This window comes from Clytia hemisphaerica, unplaced genomic scaffold, assembly GCF_902728285.1.
Source record: "Clytia hemisphaerica strain Z4C2 unplaced genomic scaffold, Clytia hemisphaerica genome assembly, whole genome shotgun sequence".
Taxonomy (NCBI): Eukaryota; Metazoa; Cnidaria; class Hydrozoa; order Leptothecata; family Clytiidae; genus Clytia; species Clytia hemisphaerica.
The window spans coordinates 61,567-84,260 of NW_027103858.1; the positions used below are offsets into that span (position 1 = coordinate 61,567).

Genomic DNA, 22,694 nt, shown 5'->3' on the forward strand with positions numbered 1-22,694 from the left:
AATTTAAGAGAAAACACAAATATGTTCATAGTTTCTCCCCCTATTACCACTGGGCTTAACCTTTAGAAGCCAGAACACGTATATATACGGTTCGCACACCCCTGTCTCACAGCCCCGGTAGAACTTTTTCCTTCAGTGTGGATGAAAATGTCTATCAAAATGCTAATGGGGATAGAAAATCTATTGTTTCCAGCTCGAAAATTCCAGTGGGGATGGTTTTGGAGTGGAATTTTTTACATTCAGTTTTCAATGGGGATAAAATCATAGAGTAATTTCACAGTGGGGTTGAAATTGTAGGATATTTTTCCACCGGGGACGATTTTTTAGCCCATTATTCCACCGGGGTGGGGGGTCCACCGGGTCTGTGACACAGGGGTGTGTTCGCGTATAGCCAGAACACGTATATATACGTTTTTGAACAATATACAATGTAACCCTGTTTCACTGGCACTGGCGAGCCGTAAGCCGTAAAAATTGAGTATCCCCTGTATCAAAGAGAAGGGAGACTTTCAGAAAATATATACTTTGCCGAAAAAATATCGCGTTTGGTGAGACTTTTCAAAATGTAAACAAAGCTAATATTCCATTACTCAAAACCACATAAACATATTGAATAATTTGGTTGCAGAGGAAGGTAGAAGTGAACTTAAGTGTTTATTTTCTTTTTATTATGGTGTTTTATTATTGGATATTCAAACAGATGAAGTTCAGAAGGATTTGGATAACAATAATAGACGGAATTAGGTATTATTCAGTATCTTTCCTCACATAAGGGGGTCTTGTACTTTCCCTAAAAGATAGCTGTTTTTGAATGTTTTTATGGTAGATTTTGAGCTTCTTTCACTATATGTTGCTTTAGAATAGGTGAGTAGATGCTGCAAAAACATTTTAAAGAGTTCAAGAGGGAATTTGAGGACTCTACAGTGCCATTTTGCAATGACGTGAATGTTGTCGGCCGCACAAAGCTAATTCTAGGGGAAACTATGATATGCCGAAACATAAATTCTGAGATAAATAAAGTATTTTGTGCCTTATAATTACTCATGCTCATCACTAAAGACCTAAGGTATGAGAAAATCAAGTCCATTTTAGTACTTGGGAGACTTCCCCCACTTTTTTCAATATTTTTTTTAAATCCACCGAAAAAAGTGACGTTAATTTTTTTTCACTATTTTTGGTACCTAGATATCAACTTCTAAATTATTCAATGATTTTTTAAATTCTTTTAAACTGCAATAATATGAAAGTACAATCCCTGGGCTTTCCAAAATGGGGTCACTTGCTCCATAAGCTTTTGTCAATCAAAAGTTATTCGCTTTCGTAAACCCTAGTTGATTTTGCAAAAAAGAGGGCGGCGTGGGGTACTGAACCGATAGAACCAAGCGGCTTCTAAAGGTTAATAATTCGATTTTAACTACACCTACGTTTTGGGGACCCCAAACCTGCGTTTTGACAACCAGGGGTATACTGTAAAAATTTTATCAAACAAATTAATGTCCAAAACCCTCTAAATCACATTTCCAAACTATGGTCAACATTTCATGGTAAGTATTCATATCTTAAAGATATCTCGAGAAATCGCTAAAATTGAAAACCTCTGTTTTGGGGGGCATTAGAAAAAAGCTACCTATCTTTAAGCGATTGAAAAATATTGTTGAAATTGAAAATTTTGAAAAAGAACTTCTTGGAAATAAAGTAGAGATGTTAAAGTTTTTCATGCAATAAAAAATTGATCGACGTTTTGGGGGCCACATACTGTAAGTCAATTTGATAGACTAACTTATGGAAATGAAACAAAAAATCAATAAGTAAAGTTCAGCCATAAGTAGACTAGTCTTTCCCCCAAACGATGGGATGAGCTGGAGTTTTTACAAGATATTTCACTAATTTAAAGTGATAGAGATGACGCGTTCTTTAGAAAAAGTAATAAGATTCTTTTATTACATCTTAACGACCAACCAAATCAAATAAGAGCTTGCAAAAACTCCAGCTTGTCCCCCAAACGATCCTAAAATTTTTGAGTTTCCCACTGAGATGAGAAAGATAAATCAAATTTTCTAATGATTTTGAAGTAATAAAGGAAATATTTTCTCTGTCACACATTCATATGTACACTACGATATAATTATAAAATTAAAAGCTATATCAAATATTTATAAGAAAATAAAAATCTGCTGAAAAAATAAATATTCAATAATATATTCTAAACTTGTGAAATCAAGAACCCTTTAAAATTACCTATGATAAAGATCGGATAAAATTCCTTAAATAGGGAAACCTCACAATACACTTTTGTAGCCGAATTAAAAATGAAAATTGGTTATGGATAAATAGACATAGATATTTCGTAACATTTCAATCATCAACATTTATCTGAAGTCATCCAATATATTTATACTGAAGTATATACAGTCGGTAGGCCGGCTGGCGGATGGGGATTTACCCTTTCATCAGAATTGATAAGGATCTTTCCCTTTTTTTAAACCATCCACCAACGAAACAAGTCTTTCAAATCCAATCATTTGAACAGGTTCCTTTTTTCATCAAAAACGTCATAATTAGACACCGAATAGTATTTAAGAAGTTCAATCTAAAATTTTGTAGTCTTGAACGAATTCGACCGCATACCGCGCCGTCTGCCAACAGGCTTAAGGACCCTAAAGTAAATTTTATTTAAATTCTTCACAGAACTTGAGTTGCCATATTCGTCCACTAAAATCATCGAATTTCTCTCCTAGCAAATCTCTCATCAATGGCTGAAAGAAGAAGAAGAAATTACTGTTATACTCGTATCAGGCGAGACCAATTTAATTACCCCAAAACGTCTATCCAAATTGAAATCTTTCTAGAGAATTCAGAAAATAGGAAAAGTTAAAAAAATTTTCTTGTGAATTAAGCTTCTACATGTCTAGTTTTTTCCCCAAAGGTATGATTTTTTTTCAGTCAAAGTTGAGTCCCATTTTTCTAATGCTCTCCAAAACGGAGGTTTATTTTTTTCGAAATATCTTTATTAAAAAGCATAGCACCGACATCAAATTATCAATAGATATGAAAACAATGCTTTACGACTTAAACTAGTCAAAATTTACTTTTCTCTTTGTCTTCACACAAATGGTTGTCAAAACGGAGGTTAGTGGCCCCCAAAACGTCGATTCAATTAAATTGAAATTGTTAAAAACCCATCACTTAATCATGTCTCGAATTAATGACACGATAAGTTAGGTAAAGAAATCACCTATACTCGCAATATATCACTATAATCTTAATTTTTTGAGAGCTTTCCAAAAATATACAACAGGTCTCCGTTTTCTCAAGCTAAAATTTTCATTAATTTTCCACCCTATGATTTTTCCCCGAGACCGTCGTATTTGTCCGAAAATCACACCAAAGTGTCCGAAAAAAAATTGGCACCCAAGTTATTTTGATTCCCCTACCCCTTAGCTTTCCAAAAATGTATAGCAAGTGCTTTGACTAAAAAAATCGAGCGACCTCAAAAAAACGAACAAATTTTCCCCCTAATAAATGTAAAGAGATGGAAAACCAGCTTTTCTGATTGATAAGCCCTAAAAGTTTGCGCATAATCAGGCTTAAAACAAAAGAATTTTGTCACAACACGCTAATTATGCAGATTTTTTATAGCGACAACAAAAGAAACCTATTTACTCGACATACTGTAAACTCCCTTAAGGGCAAGAGACCTGGTATATGACGAGTCGTTTTTCCATTGTTTTCAAGAAGCTGTTTTTCCATCTCTTTACATTCCTCTGAGTAGATGTAGTAGTTTTTGCTACCTTTTTAGGAGATTTTATAGATGAAATTCTACTTTTATTTTTATTTTTTCGCCGACCGACCGACGACCGACCCTCTTTTTTGGGTAGCTTGGCCCGTAAAACAACAAATTAGATTGGCCTCGCCTCAGAAGTTTTATAAGAAGCTTACAAACTTGGATGGGGGAGTGGTTTCTCGATTCTTATTTAGGAAAGTCCCTGAGTAAACATACGCGTTTTGCTCGGGAGTACTAGTAATAAAATTCTGTTTCAAAATAACCCAACGCGGAAACACAAAAGACCAACTACCCGTCTACTATTTTGAGACCGACTTTAGGATTGACTCATCAAAGCTCATCCCGCATATATTGACAAATGAATAATAACCCTCCATAGATATACCTCAGCTTTTTCTTCTTGATGTGAGTCGATAATTTGATACGCTTTCTTTAATACTTCTATTCCGATACCTTCTATGCATTCCCTGTGAAAATAATTAAAAGAGAAATGTAAAGAAATGGCACACGTCCTGGGGGAGGTACTTAGGCAAATGGAGGGTACGGTATGTGCCGCCCTTAAGGGTACCTCTTTTGGATTTCCAAAGTCCCGCTAAGGGTCGGAAAAATCAGAAAATCAAATTTCAGTCCCTCTAAGGGTAGGAGGAATAGGAAAATTTCAACTTTTTACCCCCAGAAAGATAGAAATTTGGTCAAATTTGTCTCGGTAAGGGTCGTGAAATTCACAAAATGTTCCTTTGTTTTCTCTTTTTTAGTCCCAGTAAGGGTCCGAGGCTCGAAAGTCGGGCGGCACCCCCCCCCCCGTCAGCTCAAAGACGAGACAATCAGAAAAGAATCGATTAAGAAAGCATCAGAGGTGTGAAGAAACTGCACTTTACCTTCGTAGTCGTGTAATCCGATCTTTCAATCGACCTGAAACTGTCGGCGATAATTCGTCCTCTAAAAAATATTGGTAAAAAAACATTTATTTGTACTGGTTATTATCACCTATTATTATGTAACTTTAACAAGAGGGACTCCCTGACCAAAGGGCTAGACACGAAATGAAGCCACTTATTTCCCATCCTAAACGCATGACTCGCGTGTTTATCACACAAACGCTAGATTGAAAGAAAAACATTACGCCAGATAAAGAAAAATATGCCGCCTGAAAAAAAAGAAAGCGCTAGATTTAATCCGCCATCCTAAATGCGGCGCAAATCTACCCTAAGTATTAGAGGCCGATTTTTCAAGGAAAATATCAGCCTCTGACGACCAAGTGTAAAAATTTTATCGTGCACGTGTCAATCTAATCACTGTGGAAAGAATCAAAGATGAAGAGAAAATATTACCATATTAATGCCTAGCAGACTGTATCAGTATGCATGTTTACTATTGACGAATTCCCCAGAAACCTCCAAGTGTAATGGAAATAAGAATCTTTCAAAAGAAATCTTCTACACGATTCCAAATATATAACAGTAATAACTATTAGTTATGGTAATGGTACTTTAATGGAATCGAAATGATAGACAGATCGTTATGTTATGATTCTCTATCGCTGACTCTTTTTAAAAAGCGCCGATGACATTTTTGAGTTGTGTTTTCAACGACGCGAATAAAGATATCAACTTTGAACTTAATCTCAGGGACAAATCCTAAGGAAACATACCATCCTGCATCTCAACGGATTCTTCAGGTGACTTCCGGTTATCTAATCCACCGCCACCCACACCACCCGCGTCCATTTTCAATGTGGCTTGTAAAGTGTCAATCAAATTCATGACGTCGCTCCCTTTACCATGCGACGAAACGATAACTTCATCAGAACCACTCGATTCGTCTTCATCAACTTCCTTTTCATCGCTGGGTGGTGACTGGAAAAGAGAAATAAATATGGATCTTATTATTTCAATCGTCTGGGCTACACGTTTTTTTATAAGAACAAACTATATAAGAACATAAGGTTTCTATGGCCAAAATTTTAAGAACAAGTAATGAATATTTCTAGGCTCTAAAACACCTGCTTTCTTTGGAAAATGGACAAAAATACTCGGAAAGTGGTAAAAATAAGATGAACATGTTAAGAACATTTTTAGGCTTAAAACTCAAAAAATAAAGAACATCCTAAGGCTTCAAAATTTTTGGATATTCTTATCTAAAAAACGTGTAGTAACCAAACATCTAAGGCTTTTGAGTTATTCCCAATTATCTTTAATACAAAAGCGTTTTCAATTTATTGCCGGCATTCAGCAATATATTTTCAATATATATATTGCCCGACAATATATTGTGTAGTGTATGAAGTCCTTTACACAAACGCCAGATTGAAACTAAAATCTATCTCAAGATTTCAAAAATTGCAGTCTTCAAAAACAAAGGAACCGCTAGATATAATCCGTCGTCATGATTACGGCGTGTTCTAGGCGCGTTCTGGATGGGAAATAAGTGGCTTCACTTCTTTCTTGCCTAGGAAAGGTTAGAGATTCTACCCTTCGGGCTTTAAACTCAATGTTTACAAGGTATTCTTAACTAAATGGACGAGAAAACTTTTCGAGTTTTGAGTTTTGTTGTATGTGATATGGACTAATTTTTCCGACCGGTAATTGTGATAGAAACTGGGTAGGTGAAGACGTTTTCTTTTTCATCACATCAGTATCAAAATAGATCGAGGATTATAATTGGTGATTAAAATAGCATCTTCCGAAAGACGTCAGTATTCTCATAAAATGAAAACATATTTATTACTAAGGCCTAAAATAGAATTAGATATTTTTGGGGAAATAGGGGATGGAATGGAGTTTTTTTCTATTCTTTAATTTACCGAGGACCCTAATATTTGTTATAAGAATAATCTAACGAAATATTTAAACGCAAATTCTGATGTCCTGTGACGTATCCAACTTGACCACATAGTAGGGGGAAATTTGTTCGTTTTTTTGAGGTCGCTCGACTTTTTTAGTCAAAGCACTTGTTATACATTTTTGGAAAGCTAAGGGGCAAGGGAATCAAAATAACTTGGGTGCCAATTTTTTTTCGGACACTTTGGTGTGATTTTCGGACAAATACGACGGTCTCAGGCAAAAATCATAGGGTGAAAAATTAATGAAAATTTTAGCTTGAGAAAACGGAGACCTGTTGTATATTTTTGGAAAGCTCTCAAAAAATTAAGATTAGTGATATATTGCGAGTATAGGTGATTTCTTTACCTAACTCGAGATATTAATCCTTAAAAACAGTGTTTTTCAGTGTTTTTCAGCCAGAAACAGCTGTTTTGTCCAGTTTTTGCGCTTTCGGAAGCTCAATATCTCGAGCTAGGTAACGAAATCACCTATACTTATAATATATCACTAATCTTAATTTTTTGAGCGCTTTCCAAAAATATACAACAGGTCTCCGTTTTCTCAAGCTAAAATTTTCATTAATTTTTCACCCTATGATTTTTGCCTGAGACCGTCGCATTTGTCCGAAAATCACACCAAAGTGTCCGAAGAAAAATTGGCACCCAAGTTATTTTGATTCCCCTACCCCTTAGCTTTCCAAAAATGTATAACAAGTACTTTGACTAAAAAAATCGAGCGATTTTACAAATTTCCCCCTACTAACAGATCATTACACTAATCTACATGCAATATATATAATACAGTATTTAATACAGCAGCACAGGCCTAAAACCAAAGCTTTAAAAAAAATTCTTTGCATTCGTTTGAAAATGATACCACATTGAGGTTACCCCATTGAGCTTTAGTACATAAACAGTAAGTTTTGCTGGGAATTTTTTAACTAGTGTTTTTCTAGTGTTATATTTTGGCAGTAAAAAAGGAAAAAATCGGAATCACGGCTAAAATATAAATCTCAGGCTAAGTAATATACAAGATAAAAGAATAACAAAGTAATAATATATAAGATATATCCGAAATATCCGGAAATGTTTGAATTTTTCACTGATGAACATTAGTTTTGTTTTTTCATTCCATTGAATTCGTGTAAAATCACACGGAATCAATCAAAGCTGTTTCAGCAGACTTCTTGTGTAATTATTTCAGTGACTAAGTGTTTTGGTTGTCAGAAATTACTAAATAGAACAAACAGTAGTTGCTGAACTTTATGCTTATAAAAAAAACCCTCAAGAACAAAAAAAAAACACATGCCGTTTTAAGCCTACACAACACTAAAAATATCAATTTTGTCAACCGACGCAATCCAGAAAAGGTAGATGAAAAATAGTGTAGGGGAAAATGAAAATAAGATTAACTATACAAGAGAAGTTTAGAGAGGATTATAAAAACATAAGCTGGTGAAAAGTATACTCAAATAATTGTGCTTATAAAAACAGGATTTTGCTATGTAATGACATTTATGCTTTAGACACAATTGTTCGCTATCAAGAAAAAACTATACAACCCTGTACTGTTAAGGAAGCCCTACCCTTTGGGACCTACCACTATTAAATCATACTCACTGGAAATCTAAACAATTTTAGAATCAAATCTAACAGATGTACCAGGGTATTTCGCTATGGTGCAGAAAAAAATCAAGGTTGCAAAAAAATTGTGATATTCTTATAAAAGAAGGAAAGGAAAAGAGGACAAAAAATACATTATGATAAGTTTGTAATAACAACAAGAGAAGAAAAGGGAAAAAGGGGGACGACGAAGAAAGGGGAAATAAAGACAAAAATATATATAAATATCACACTAGAAATAATAAAGAATGATTATTCAAGCAGCGTAACAGAAAAAAGGAGGTGAAAAAAAAACCTTGAAAAATTATCATACTGGAACAGTATTTCAAGGTATCGGAAAAACACACAAGCATCTTCTTCAACTATAAACGGCTGGCTAGAGCTACAAGAGATAGGTAAAGATGGACTGTGACGCTTATGAAAAGTTAAATTCTCGAATAACCGAAAGTACTATATTTTCAAACATCGCCAAATTAGATGAAAAACGGAACATCGAACCGTCCGGAGGCGCTATGTTACGTAACAAGGATAAGCGACGTTACCGACAATACATACGACAACAAATCAACGTTAAGCAAGCACCGAAACAAGATTCCAATCGTTATTCGTACAATTTGTGTGTTGAGAATATGAGAACACATAAACAACAACAACAACAAAACAAGAACACATGGAACAATCATCACAGCCAACAAGATAATGGCTTGGTCAGCCTTAACGCCTGGTCTCCCGAAGAGAAACTGGAGAGACCTCAGCTTTGGAAACGCAAGGTGTCTCTTTACAGTCGCCAAGCGTATATGCTACGTAAAGAACAAACCAAACCAGAACCATTGATCAATGATAACAAGAATCAACCCATGCAACAGTTATTCAAATTTTGGGGACAAATGAAATCAAAACCAAACTCAATAAACAAATGAGAAACATTTTTGAAAACAGACTTTAACTAGACCTTTACCATCACAAAATATAAAAACCATCTAACGCTCGTGACATCAATGAACAGAAAGGAAACCTTTTCAACTGCACGCGGCAAGTGGTTTCGAAGTCAATTTAACATCCAGGACAACTGCATTGGATGAACCTTTTAAAAACAACGTTGTGTCGAAGACCCGCTTGGACCCTGACCCCACTAGAAAATTTGGCCACAATTTCATCCTGGGGAAAATACTCCACAATTTCAGCTCCACTGAAAAATTGACCTTGTTTCAGTCTCCGTTTAAAATTAAAAACCATCCCCGCTGGATTTTTTTGACCTGAGAGCAATGGAATTTCTATCCCCGCCGGGATTTCGATCTAAATTTTCATCCCTACTGTGATTAGAAGTTCCATTTTGTTTTCTGAACTTACAGTGATGGGGTTTGGGTAGGCGTTTTCATTTTTCTCTCTAGAAATAAGCTTAAGGTTTTACTGTCTTATTAAAGTTACTACGCTTATGAATTTTTGAAATGAACGGAAACCTTTTCTAAATTCTTTTTTATTATTATATAGAAATTTGTAAATATAATTGCTAATCATTCGAAATAAAGATGATCTTTTTTGTTAATGCAACAATTTGATATTTCTGTTTGACCTATAAATTTCTTGGTTGACTCGTTTTTGTTTAAAAATTTGACGTTTTTTTTATGTTTGCAAGCTGCCTGTTCCTAACTGACATAAATTTTACCCACAAAATAAAGCAATAAAAAAAGACGACTCAGAGTCGAAAATTTCGAACAGTGTTTGATTATTCATAGATGAAATAATCATTTTAAACGACCGAGGAGTACTAAGGTTAGGAGAATGTCAGGTCGGACTAGAGAAAAACTATGTACAGGTCCGAACAGGAAATATTTGCGGACTTTGAGCTATCAAGGTGTTACTAAATCATCCTGTACATATTCTTTCAACCACTTCTTAGAAAAATGGTTGAATGTGGGTGGCAAATCATTAAAAGTCCATAGTTTCTTAGTCACCCGGTAAGTGAGGTGCTTTTTTGATCATTATGAGTTAATGAATACCTGAGGTTGATGACCATCTACGACGTCAAACTCTTCGTGTTGTATGGAGTTCCTCTGTAAATGACTTCGAATGATCTCTTCCCGTGATTTCCTCGGAAAAGATGGACAGCTTACTGAATGAAACGAAACTTCCAATTAAAAGGATGTAAATAAAAATTGAGAAGTGCACAAACTAAAAAATCTTATTCGATTTCAATGCAGTTAAAAATTATATTTCTTCTTCGATACGGCTTGTTCGAGTGATTTATATCGATTTTACCTTCAACTTTGACATTCTAATATTTTCAGTTTCAGGTTTTCATATATACCTTAATAAGGGAAGAAATTTTCGCGAGAAGAAATTTTTACGGAATTTAATTTCGCGGTTTACAGTCCAAAATTCGGAAGTTTCGCGGTATTTGATTTCGCGGTTGAGAGATTTTTGTTTACAATATGACCTATTTTGCCCTAAAAAGACTGAGAATATTCATGTTTCGTGGAATTTAATTTCACAGATTTGCCAATAAACTACGAAATTAAATTGCGCGAAAATTTCCACCCTTAAGGTAGTATCTAGTTTTGCACGTTTTAAACAATCAGATACACACATACATGCTGGGCGTGATTCAATCTTTCTGGTCACCACGCTACTGGTTGTGGGTGGACTGAATTGAGGTTGTGATTCTTGTAACCGTTGGCGACGTTTGCGACGTGCTGCCATATTGGGCACCCCTGCAGACATCTGAAGGTAAAAAGGATGATAAATTCTTAACTTTGTTAGTTTTCAAAGTCTGTAATAAGCTAGACTGGTTTGCAAAACGTCAGAGGTTCATTCAGTAATTACACTTTTTTTTTATTAGAATAATTTTATAAGAACAGAGGCTCAAACTTACCAAAAAATTAGAACAATTTAAGAACAATGCTTAAGCCTGGAATAGCTTATTTTGATAAATTATAGGTTGAATATGTAAAAATAACGTATTAAACATAAGGCTGGGCTTATAAATTGTTGGTTTGCCGTCACCCGACCCTAGATTTTGGAGGTGGGTCGGTCGGTCGGAATTTTTTTTTATTTTGGCGATTTATGAAATTTTCGTCCATAGAAGGGTTAACAGTTTGTTTAAATTTAGGTAATTTTGAATAAAAAACAGAAGTGCTAGCAGGAAATTTACGATTCTTATAGTTGAGACAAACAAGATACGAGTTTTGATTTTTTATTGTTTGAAGTTTTTGTAGGAAAAAAAATCTTCTTTAAAATGGCAATAAATTTTTTTCGGTCGGCAGATTTCGAGGTAGGGTCGGTCGGGTGACGGCAAACCAACAATTTTTTAAGTCCAGCCTAAAGCACTTCAGTTTTCCCTTAGAAATAAGAAAAGGTTAAGAACAATTTTAGGCTCTAAGTACCAAAAAAAATAAAACAGCGAGCTTCGTCACAAATCTATTATAAATGTCAGTTTATTATCTTGTTTTACGAACTTTTAAAACAGCAAGCTTCGTCACAAATCTACTGGTTCTTATAAATGACAGATTATCTCAATCTTGTTTTACGAAAAATTCAATTTCAAATTCAGATTTTTTAAATTTGATCCTCGTACCTTAGGATTTTCTTCGTTGAGTTTCTGATCTTTTTCTTGGACCCTATAGAATGAAATACAGTCGAATAAAACCAATGAGGAGGAGGATGAAATGCTGACAAAAAATTGCGGAAATCGCGAAAATTAATCCACGTGGAATTTTAATCCACTTAAGGTATAGTTCTGACACCACTTTACTTTGGCCAAAAAGATTGGGAATTTGCTTTCCAAAAAAGTTGTGGTTATATTTCTGATGACAATAAACGAACAAAAAATTTGCCATACTTAAGGCGTACAAACTTTTTTGGGCAGAAACTTTCGCGAAAAGGCCAAATTCGCGAAAATCACGAAAGTTTCTGCTCGCGAAAGCTTGTACGTCTAAAGCTTGTACCTCTAAAGCTTGTACGTGTAAAGTAATTGGCCCCCGGGGGGGGGTACTACCCTTGTCGACCGACGGGGGTGCTCCGCTGAGGTTCGAAAAATGGACCCTACGTGGGACTCGAAATTTGCGAAAAGAAGTGACCCTGAATGGGACTGATATTCCAAAATTTTCTCAAATTTTCTACTTTTTCCCCAAATTATCCAAAAATAGGCACCCCAGGGCACCCTATGAGGGACTGATTTTTATATTTTGGTGTTTTTGCGACCCTACCTGGGACTCGTGGAGGTTAAAAAAGGTACCCTGACCAGCGGAGCATCCCCGTAACCCATTTTGCCCTAGTACCCCCCCCCCCCGGGAATTGGCCATACCTTGATTCCCTGGTATCATCGTTCTTGAACCTTGGACGAGGGAGACCTGATCTTGTTTCTTCTTGAATGCCAGCTTCTGTTCGGAGGACAGGTAAAGGTCTCCTCGAATTCTAAAACATTAAAACGCCATTGTGAGGATAGAAAATGATACTCTGATTTAAAAGGATAAGCAGCTTAGGAAATATCATAAAGATCTAAATTTTAATGGGGGAAGCTCGAATGGACCCCTCGGTGGCTTCAATATCAAATGCCTTGTAAGCTCGTCTCAGAGTTATATAGAAAAACCTTGTTATTTTAGAAACTCTGAACCCAGTATATCAAAACAAGAAATAATTAAGTTGCAGAAAAGGCCAATGAAGCTATCAAGCTGGAAATTAAATGAACTTAAAAAACATTTTCTGTCGGTTGAGTATGGAGGTTCAAACCTTACATCTTGTTTCTTTTCTTGTGAGCGTTTCCGATCTTTCGATGTTTTGCGTACACCATCCCCGCTTCCATTCCGCTCGCTTCGATCTTCCTGCGACGAAGCTGACGATACACGTTCAGACTGATGCTCTAAAGATTTCCGTTGTTTTGCTTCTAGATCACGCTTTTCTTTCAGTCTCGCTTTAGCTTGTATACGCTCGTGTAATATTTTTCGTACGTGCGACGGGTTTTTAACGTCTCTATTATGATGGTCCAATTCAGATGTTTCGTTTTTGCGCGGGCTACTTTCTGTTTTTTTAATACGATGTTTTTCTTTATTTGGTACTACCACGTCTGTATGAATGTCTTTTTCAGGAGTATCAATTTTCCGAACGCTTTCTCCCACCCTTTTATGACGATGACGGTTTTCTCTACTAGGGATGTCATCTTTTATACTGTCTTTTTCATTATTGTTATTATTCGGCTCTCGCTTATTGTATGGTGAGTCTTTGTTATGGTTACCATGACTACTGTTCTGAACTTTTTCAACATTTTCGTTATTCTTTGGATCGTCGATTAAAATGATATCAACTTTAGAAGCTGTAGCTAGTCCTTCCTCAGAGGGCTGTTCAACTCTATCGGCCGACTTTTTGGATTTGGAAGAAGGGCTTTGTTGCTTGGTATCTGTAGAAGTCCTTTGTTTTGTTGGTGTTACCGAAGTCTTTGGCTTTTCATCCCGACTCTTTTTCTTGTGTCTAAAAAGAAAGACAAAAGCAATAAATGATGATTAGGTCTGTGCAACAAATTGAGAAAGCAAATTCTAGTATGAACAATAGACATATCAAGTACTCACAAGATGAAGTTTAAATACTCTCCCGTTTAGATTTTACATTGAAAGAAAAAATTTACCTGTTTTTGGTTCCCTCAAGGAATAAGGCTATGTGTTTTTTAATGAAAGCATGACGGAGAATTCTTGAAGCACTTGGACGACTTGAGGGTTCATACTTCAGCATTGAACGGATAATCTCTAACAGTTCTTCTGAATAGTGTTTTGGCATCGTCGGCGTCTAGAAATGTAAAGAAGAATCACTACTGGTAAATATACAAGGTTCTTCTTCTGCAAAATAAGCTATAAAGGAAAATCGAAAAAAAATTCTTCCTTGCAACAATACAGCATTTAATCTATTTTCTTTGAAAACATCCTAAAATTGTTCACCTTGTCTCTCCTCGCAAGACAAAATATTTTTCACCTTCAGAAGTACAAACTATCAAACTTTGAATCGATGACAATATTGTCTTGATGATATGATGCAGTAAAGTTACCGAAAACACCCAGCAATAACAGAACAAAATTCTCATTCAGATGAAAATTTGAATCGCATAAAAAGTCGAAAAAATCAGAATTTCCCTGGAGAAATGCACAGAATAGATTTATGTGAAATTAATGATTTTTCTAGAAATAAAAATATACCATCGACAGAAATTTTACATCTTTAACAGTACCTTTAGACTGCTTCAGAAAAGGTTTTCACAGGTTTTCATCCAGATCTAAAATCCCATAAAAATCAAAAATGCAAAAAACATTTTCCTTTACTTGGGGCACTCATTACCTACCTTTCCTTTCAAAATTTTATAAACAAGAGAGTTCATGTCTTTAGCATTGAAAGCATGTTTCAGTGTTGCCATTTCATAAACACAACAACCCAGTGCCCAAACATCAGACTTGTGATTGTATGGTTTGTTTGAGAACAGTTCTGGTGACATGTAGTAAGGTGTCCCTATCATTGTTGTTGCCATATCAGCATTACTGTCAAGAACACGGGCTATTCCCAAATCACCAAGCTAGAATAAAAGAATAAGAGAAATATGGATCAAAGGGAAATAACGGTAGTAAAAAGTAAAAATTGCGCAAACCACGTGTCATAATAAAATAATGTACCATCCATTTTTCTTTTCTGACATCATGTTGTTTTTTTCAAATGAAGGAGTGCAAATAATTAGAAAAAAGGAATTAAAATGACTTCTTTTATTATGTTTTACTTAAAAAAAATTTTGCCAAGCGATTCTAAACTTTCTAAATTTCAGACAAAAAAATGCTATTTTTTAAGCCTAGCTGAGGTTGAAATCTGCCGGAATCAGTAAAAATTTTACAACTGTGATTAGTTGTGACTCTAAAATGTCTATATTTTTTTGAAATCAGGTGAGACCAAATTAATTTATTGTTCTACGGGCGCAACCGACCCTGTTTTTCCCAAATTCGAAAAAATAATAAAATTGTATTGCAAAGCTGGAGAATGGACTTTTTTAGCAGGTATTTTTAACTGAACAAGTTGAAAAATAGTAAATTTATCCCAGAACCTTTTAGATCTTGACCTTCAGACCCTATATTTTAAGAAATTCATTTTTATTTTACCGACAAACTGTTCAATATTTTACTGAAGGCCTTCCTGTAGAATAAATTAAAATGGTCTCGCACGCCTTAGATGCAATGGTAAAATACCTTGATGATTTTGCTCTTTGTGAGAAATATATTCTGTGTCTTCAAATCTCTGTGTAAGATATTTCTGTCATGCATGTACTAAAAATAAAGAGCAAGAATTAATAAACATTAATTTTTTTGGTAAATGTACCTAACCATTATGTGAAAAATTATGGGGAAAATCAAAATATAGTAGCCGCATTCTTTTTCACCGTCCAACATAACCATTATGTGAACAGTAGTGTAAAGATAGCATTAGGCTATGATGAGCAAGACTATGGGTTCAACCTGACCAGGTTATACCAAAGACTTCAAAATGGTACTCAATGCCTCTCTGCTGAATAAACAGCACTTAATGACAAGGATCAAGGGTAAGTAATGAATCTGGATGAATAATAGTGACTATCAAAAAAGAAAATTAAAACAAATTATTGTCTCACCTGAAGGGCCATGGCGATTTGAACAAACCATTCAACTATTTGCGTTTCAGTGAGAAATTCACCCTGTTTGGCCTGTTTCTTGAGTTTTGTATACAAATCACCACCTTCACAGTATCCCATGATAATGGCTAGGTGTCCATCATTTGTTTGAAATGATTCTTTGTAAGAAACTATATTTGGATGACGTAGTTTGGACAAGATTTCAACCTTTAAATTTAAACAATATAAAAATAATGTTATAAAAAGGAAGGAGTACAAATAATTAGAAAAAATAATTAACATGACTTCTTGTTAAAACATATCCATCCTATTCAAACAGCTTCAGTCAATTTCCTTGTTACAATGAGATGTGGGATAATATTTTGCTTTGATGAATAGAAATTGCAATCTTAAAAAAGAAAAGTTGTAAGAATGTTGGTCACCTCTTGTTGTGCAAATGTCCTTTCCTTTGCATTTGCATTGTGAAGGTCTATCTTCTTTATCACATACTAGAAGTTTTAAAAATAATAGAATTTTAAAAGATCTAAATCAAATCTTTAAAAAATAAATTTAGCAAATTCCTAAAATACAAAAATATTTTACTTAGGGGCATGGTGATTGGACAGAGTTGATAAAGCAATACTGATGACTTCAAGTGCAGGGTTCGAAATAACGTATCGCGTTTTGCGATTCGTTTTTGGAAATGTACGAAGCAGAAATTTAAAAACTCAGCAAAACTCAATATTTAAAAAATTCAAGCCTCCAAGCAAATAAAACTGTTATTAGGCTTATAAATTAGTCTATAGATAGGGAAATGCATCATATATATATAAAAAAAAACGCATCATGAAAACTAAAAAGTTTGCACCTTTGGCAGGCCGATTTAAGTGCGATGCACTTTTAACTCGTTAATTCGTTCCCTGAAGTGTTTGCTTTGGTTGATTTGAGAAATTAATTTACCTTTTTCTTGTCTTTCTTATTCGATGCTAAAGTCACCTCTCCATAACTCCCCTTTCCAATGACATCCCCAATAACATAATTTTCAATTGGCATGATTTATTAATATTTTTTACATCTATTTAATTTCAAAATATTCTATTTTCACTGAAGTGAACAGTTTCCCTTAATAAGGGGAGAAATTTTTGCAGAACAAATTTTCAGAGTTTAATTTTTGACGGTTTTTTGACAAATCTGCGAAATCAAATTCTGCAAAACATGAATATTCTCAGGATTTAAAAAATAACTCTAAAATTGGTCTTTCAAGGCAGTAGGCAATATTGTAAACAAAAAATAACGCTCGCATCAAATTCCTGCTTTCGTTTGAGAACTAAAAACAAAATTTGACCCTTAGAATCGACGATTGAATCAAAATAGATGTTATATGACTGCTCGTCATCCAAGGCGCTGAGAAATCATTAGCGCCAAAAATTAGAGCCGGTCGTTAACCTTTATCATACGCGGCAATCTCATTGCTTTTTTATTTATTTCTGATGAATAAACTTACAGAAGCCAATGAGACTGAATGAGAAGAAAATACAAACATTGCATGTGGAATACTTCTGTCCCGTTGCGTTTAACCGTACCATACTAAGAACCTTGTCAAAATCTTAGTATACTAAGAAATAACATCGTTTTAACACCTTTGTAAGGTTCAATTCACTTTATGTACCAAAGTTTCCAGAGGCTCCTCAACAATGGAAAAATACCTCCCAACAAATTTTTATTCTTTCAAGGGTAAAATCAGCCATAAATCTAAAAATTTACTGTTTCCTTAGAAAAATTCACTGTTGCTTTGTTTCTTAATGTTAGTGACCAATTTAATTAGAAGTTACTGTACTCATTAAAAGACGCCCGTATAGGACACATTGTGTAGAGATTGCAGCGTAAAGTTTGGTTGGATCTACAAGAACAAACTACTCTCCACTCTTGGTCTACCCATTGATTGAAATATTTCAATCCCAAATATCTCAATCTGCAATAAAATTATTTGAGAAAAGGATCTGTACAATTAATTAGAGGTGATTCTAAATTAAAAAGACTTCTAAATTTTATTAAGTCTGAAAAAGTCATCCTTGCTAAGAAAATCATCACTCTCTTAGCATACTAAGACATTAATCTCTTAGTATACTACCTACAATCTCTTAGTACACTACCTACAATCTCTTAATACACTATACCTATAATCTCTTAGTATACTACAGTACCTACAACCTCTTAATATACTATGACCTAATAAGAATCAAATATCTTAGTATACTCTGTGGTCTTATAGTAGGGGATAGCGATATATATCGTTTACTTGACTCGCAAGCAAAAAAATGCACCGAAAAACTTCTAAAGGAATTCATGAAAAATAACCCAGCGCTTTTTAATGAAATTAACATTTTCGAAAGCTATGAGAAATTGTCTAAAATTTTAGCCATAGGGGCCATTCAAAAAGTACGTTCGTCGCCGAGGGGGGGAGGGGGTCAGCAAAAATCGAATGGGGGAGGGGGGTCAAGTCGATCTGTGTACGTTTGCTTTTGCGGGGGGGGAGTGCTTGTCACAAGCGTGACTTTTAACTTAGTCTATGAAAAATCTTTTTCTATCTATCTCCTAATCACATTTTTTCTTTGAATCGATAACCAAAGATAATTGTTAATCCCCTAAACAATTGTGTATGTTATAATTTGTATAATTGTTTAGCAATTATTAGATAATTAGAGAGCGTATAAACAAGGCCTTAAAAATCGAAGCGCTGTCTTGGGAATTGAATGACAAAATTTGGTTGGTTGATATTCTAATCTAGTTGCTGCACGTTCACAATCAGTTTTAATTAATTGTCTTGGGAACTTGAACTTGATTCAGGTAACTCTCATCCTGTAGATGACTGATGTTGTTTTTTCTGAAAGCTTGATTTCCTAGTGTGACTAACTGTCTTAGGTGGAATAATTTGATAATAGTCCATGAAGGAGCACCAGGAAGCAATCAAGTAGAAGAAGTAACACTTTTGTTTTAGTTGCAGGATTTTAAGTCTAGACCGTTAAGAAATCTTGAATGTTACGGAAATCCTTATGTTTTTCAAAAGTTAATTGTCACAGAAAATCTATGTTGTCCGTGCTGTCCAAAGGTCTTTTCTTGGTTGCGCGTGGTAGGGAGACGATTCCATGAAAAGGTGTTTTTTTTTGTGGTTTGAAAATGGAATAACTTTGGAGCTACTTAACCAATTTTAACAAATGACCCCTCATTTTTCTCACAAAGGTAAAAACTTTCAAATAAAATTAGTTTGGTTTTCAAAATTTGAGGGGAAAATTTTTTGCCGCCTTAGGGGTTACTCACAAATCGATTTTAGGTTAGAAGGATGTCAATTGACGTATATGGGTGGGTGGGTTTAAGGTTGTTGACGTTTTTCAGAAACATCAATTTTTCATTCCATGCCAAATATTACTTCTCGCCATGTTCCTGTTTGAAAGCTTTGTTTGTTTTGAAAACTAAAACAAACGGCCCAATGTTTATGTCTTTTCTTTGTTCGACGGCCCTTGAATTTTTGCAGATGGCAGTTCTTTCTGTCGCTACATACTACGGAGATAATTAATTACGGGAATTTTGTGAACAAGTTTAGAAATTATCTCCGCTTCTTTTTTTTTTCAAATACAGTAGGGACCATTTTAAAAGTACATACGCTCAAAATCGGTGAAAATTGACCACCCCCTCCCCCCTTGTATGCTCTCGTACACTTTGGCATTACCCCCCCCCCTTTCACATACATACACTTTTGAAATGACCCCCCCTCAAAAATCTTTTAGATCGTATTAAACAGTCTATACAAAGGTAAATTAGGGGATTTTGAGAAAAAATTAAAATAAGTTCATCTTCTGTTTGTCTTTGTTGATGATCCAATCAGAAGATCTAACCAAACTTTGACTGAAATTTCGTTGTATTGAAAAATGTCAAAGCGTACGTACCTTTCTACATGACTTCCCCTCCCCCTCGTACGCTTTCGTATGCTTTTGGTAGTACCCTCCCCCTCAGAGCGTACATACTTTTTGAATGGTCCCATATAAACCATGCAAGCTGTAGTGAAAATCAAGATGGCTGACGAAACAGCGATGAAGGCAGTTTTTATCGATTTTCGGGGATATCAAGGTGTTTGACGTTTTTGGGTGTGGGTGGGTGGGTCAGCTGTTAAAACGTCAATTGACGTTCTTCTAACCTAAAATCGATTTGTGAGTGACCCCTTCATTTCATTAAAAAGCGCCAGGTTATTTTTTCATAAAAATTTAAAGTTTTGCGGCGTATTTTTTTGCTTGCGAGTCAAGTAAACGATATACTGTAGCGCTTTTTTGCAGCATTAACCTTTGTTACGCATTTTGGCTGGCGGGACGCTAGTCTGACTGTCTTGAAAGAATATCATTTGTTTGATTGTGCCAATGACAGTGCGGTTATTAATTTTGTTAGATCTGAAAAAATTGATGTTTGTAATTAAAAGTGCACTTTATAGTTTTGATTCCCATTGAAAAACCATTTTCTGATTTTCATGATCATGTTATTACTTATTAGATGCTGTTTTAGAACTTTAGAGCTAGCCTGTTAGACCTGATAGAAAAGTTCCAGGTGGCAAGTTTTTATGTAAGAACAGATCAATAATTTCTACATAGACAAATTTCCTGTTTTTCTTAGACAGATTGCTGAGCTGGAACATGCCTTTATTCCAGACGTAATTAATCAAACCAATCGAACGGTATTTTTAATCAAACTTTGCCGAACATAATCGAACTTTGTTGGCCGAATATTATAATGTTTGGCTAAGTTCGGTTGTCAAACTTTAATCGAATACTCACAAATTTCTCAAAATACAAAGTTCGATTAAGTTTGATTATAAAGAGAACTCAACAGTTCGATTAGTTCGATTACATTGATCGAACTTAATCGAACTAATCGAACTTTGTCAAGTTTAGTCAAGAAAACCCGAGCAACTGAAACAGCCGCTCCACTTGCGCATAGTTCGATCGCACTTTTTGCCGGCCTTTAACGACACTTTGAGGAACTTTGAAGCACCCCCGCTGGTGCAGGCGTGTACCCTCACATCCCCCTGACCAGTTGGCACCAATTAAACTCCCCGGAATCCCGGCCGGGACCCCCAGGGGCCGTCCACGGTGGTACCCAAATATGAGGTAATTTTTTCCAATTTTGACCAATTTTCGCCAATTTTCAAGCCTTTCCAAGCCTTTTAAATGCTTTGGATCACTGATGGAGGGTGCTGGCTTTGAGGGAGAGCAAGGCAGAGGGTATCCGAAGTGGTTCGAAGGGCTATGGAGGGCTGTAGAGGTCTCAATTTGTCTCACCGGCGATTTTTCCTGGTGAGAAAGGGGTGTAGCAGCCTCAATTGAGGAGGTCATTTTTGGCAATTTTTTCCGGCTTTTGACAGCACTCTGAAGGACCCCCAACGGTGCAGGCGTGTACTCTCACATCCCCCCTAACCCATGAGCACCGATCGAAACCCTGGCACACCTGCCAGGACCCCCAGAGGCAGTCCGCAGTGGTACCCAAAGGAGGTAATTTTTTCCAATTTTGACCAATTCTCAATCCTTTTCGCCATTCCAAGCCTTTTAAAGGCTTTGGATGACTGATGGAGGGTGCTGGCTTTGAGGGAAAGTAAGGCAGAGGGTATCCGAAGCAGTCCTAAGGGGTCCGAAGGGCTGTGGTAGGCTGTGGGGGGCTGTCAGTTAGTCACACTAGGAAATCTAGCTTTCAGAAAAAACAACATCAGTCATCTATAGGATGTATTTGCACAACAAGGATGAGAGTTACCTGAATCAAGTTCGCAAGACAATTAATTAAAACTTGAAAGTTTGAAACAAAATAAAACGTGCAGCAGCCAAATATCAACCAACCAAATTTTGTCATTCAATTCCCCGAGACAGCGCTTCGATTTTTAAGGCCTTGTTTAATACGCTAAAGTAAAAATAATTCTGCACATGTAAATACTGGCTCAACGAGGGGATACCGTTCAGGAATGATTTTTGTAGCAGCTCTAGTTCTTGAATGAGACATCTCTTTGATGGAGACCATAGTTGAGAGCAGTAGTCAAGGTGTGGAATGGCAAGTGACTTCCAAAGGGTTAACATGACATCTTTGTCCCTTGTCTTGAAAGTACGAAATGTCCAAGAGCTGATAGATTTCACTTTGTTGATTTGGTTTTTGATGTGTTGATTGTAGCTCATATCTACATCTAGAGTAACTCCAAGGTCTTTGACTTGGCTTTTTGTTTCAATTTGATCTCGAGTATCAGAATAATAAACTGAATAGGGTTTCAGCTCTTCATTTTTTCCATATTGCATATGTTCGAATTTGAGTCCATTCAGTTGCATATTATTGATCTCTGACCATTTGTATACTGAGTTGAGATCGTTTTGGAGAAGTTGGACATCATTTTGACTGGCCAGTGCTTTCATCAGCCTGGTGTCATCCGCAAATGAAGACAGGACAGCGTTGTATATATCTTCATCAATATCCTGTATCATTACAAGAAACAGAAGGGGACCTAGCACAGAACCCTGAGGCACCCCGGATATGATATCTGCATTTTTGGATAGCGTTGTGTTGACAGAGACTCTCTGTGTTCTCCCTGTAAGAAATGACTTTATCCAGGATAGAAGTTTTCCACAAATGCCATTTCTTTCAAGTTTCTGTAGCAGTATCGAGTGATCAACACGGTCAAATGCTTTACTGAAATCAAGATAGATGACATCTACATTGTAGCCATTTTCAATATAGTGGATTAGACGTTCAGTGTGAGCAAGCAGTTGGCTTAAGCAGGATCTTCCTGACCTAAATCCATGTTGGTTGCTGTTGTAGAGGTTGTTTCTTTCCAGATGATC

General features: G+C 35.7%; 2 protein-coding genes across 2 annotated transcripts in view; both read right to left on the reverse strand.

The window, feature by feature from the left end:
- Window positions 1-2,068: 2,068 nt before the first annotated feature.
- LOC136808293 (serine/threonine-protein kinase Nek4-like) lies at window positions 2,069-16,941 on the reverse strand. Its single transcript, XM_067064830.1, has 15 exons — window positions 16,795-16,941; window positions 16,278-16,343; window positions 15,856-16,062; window positions 15,437-15,514; window positions 14,551-14,778; window positions 13,846-14,003; window positions 12,962-13,691; window positions 12,532-12,641; window positions 11,803-11,845; window positions 10,820-10,949; window positions 10,229-10,341; window positions 5,436-5,640; window positions 4,663-4,723; window positions 4,170-4,251; window positions 2,069-2,756 (listed from the first exon to the last, which is right to left on the reverse strand). Exons 1-15 carry the CDS (start codon window positions 16,885-16,887, stop codon window positions 2,670-2,672), a joined length of 2,391 nt encoding a protein of 796 aa, XP_066920931.1. The 5' UTR covers window positions 16,888-16,941; the 3' UTR covers window positions 2,069-2,669.
- LOC136808286 (coiled-coil domain-containing protein 146-like) overlaps window positions 7,606-22,694 on the reverse strand; it is a 108,752-nt gene continuing 93,663 nt past the window's right edge. The window contains exon 6 of the mRNA XM_067064821.1: window positions 7,606-7,617. The gene's annotated coding sequence lies outside the window, so the exon portion shown is untranslated. The remainder of the gene's footprint in view (window positions 7,618-22,694) is intronic.

Coding starts and splice junctions, on each gene's coding strand:
- LOC136808293 (XM_067064830.1), bottom strand. CDS start 16,887: ATGCCAATTGAAAATTATGTTATTGGGGATGTCATTGGAAAGGGGAGT. Junction 10,950..11,802: donor TCAACGAAGAAAATCCTAAG/GTACGAGGATCA, acceptor TTTTACCTTCAG/ATGTCTGCAGGGGTGCCCAA. Junction 2,757..4,169: donor ATCAAGAAGAAAAAGCTGAG/GTATATCTATGG, acceptor TTCTTCTTTCAG/CCATTGATGAGAGATTTGCT.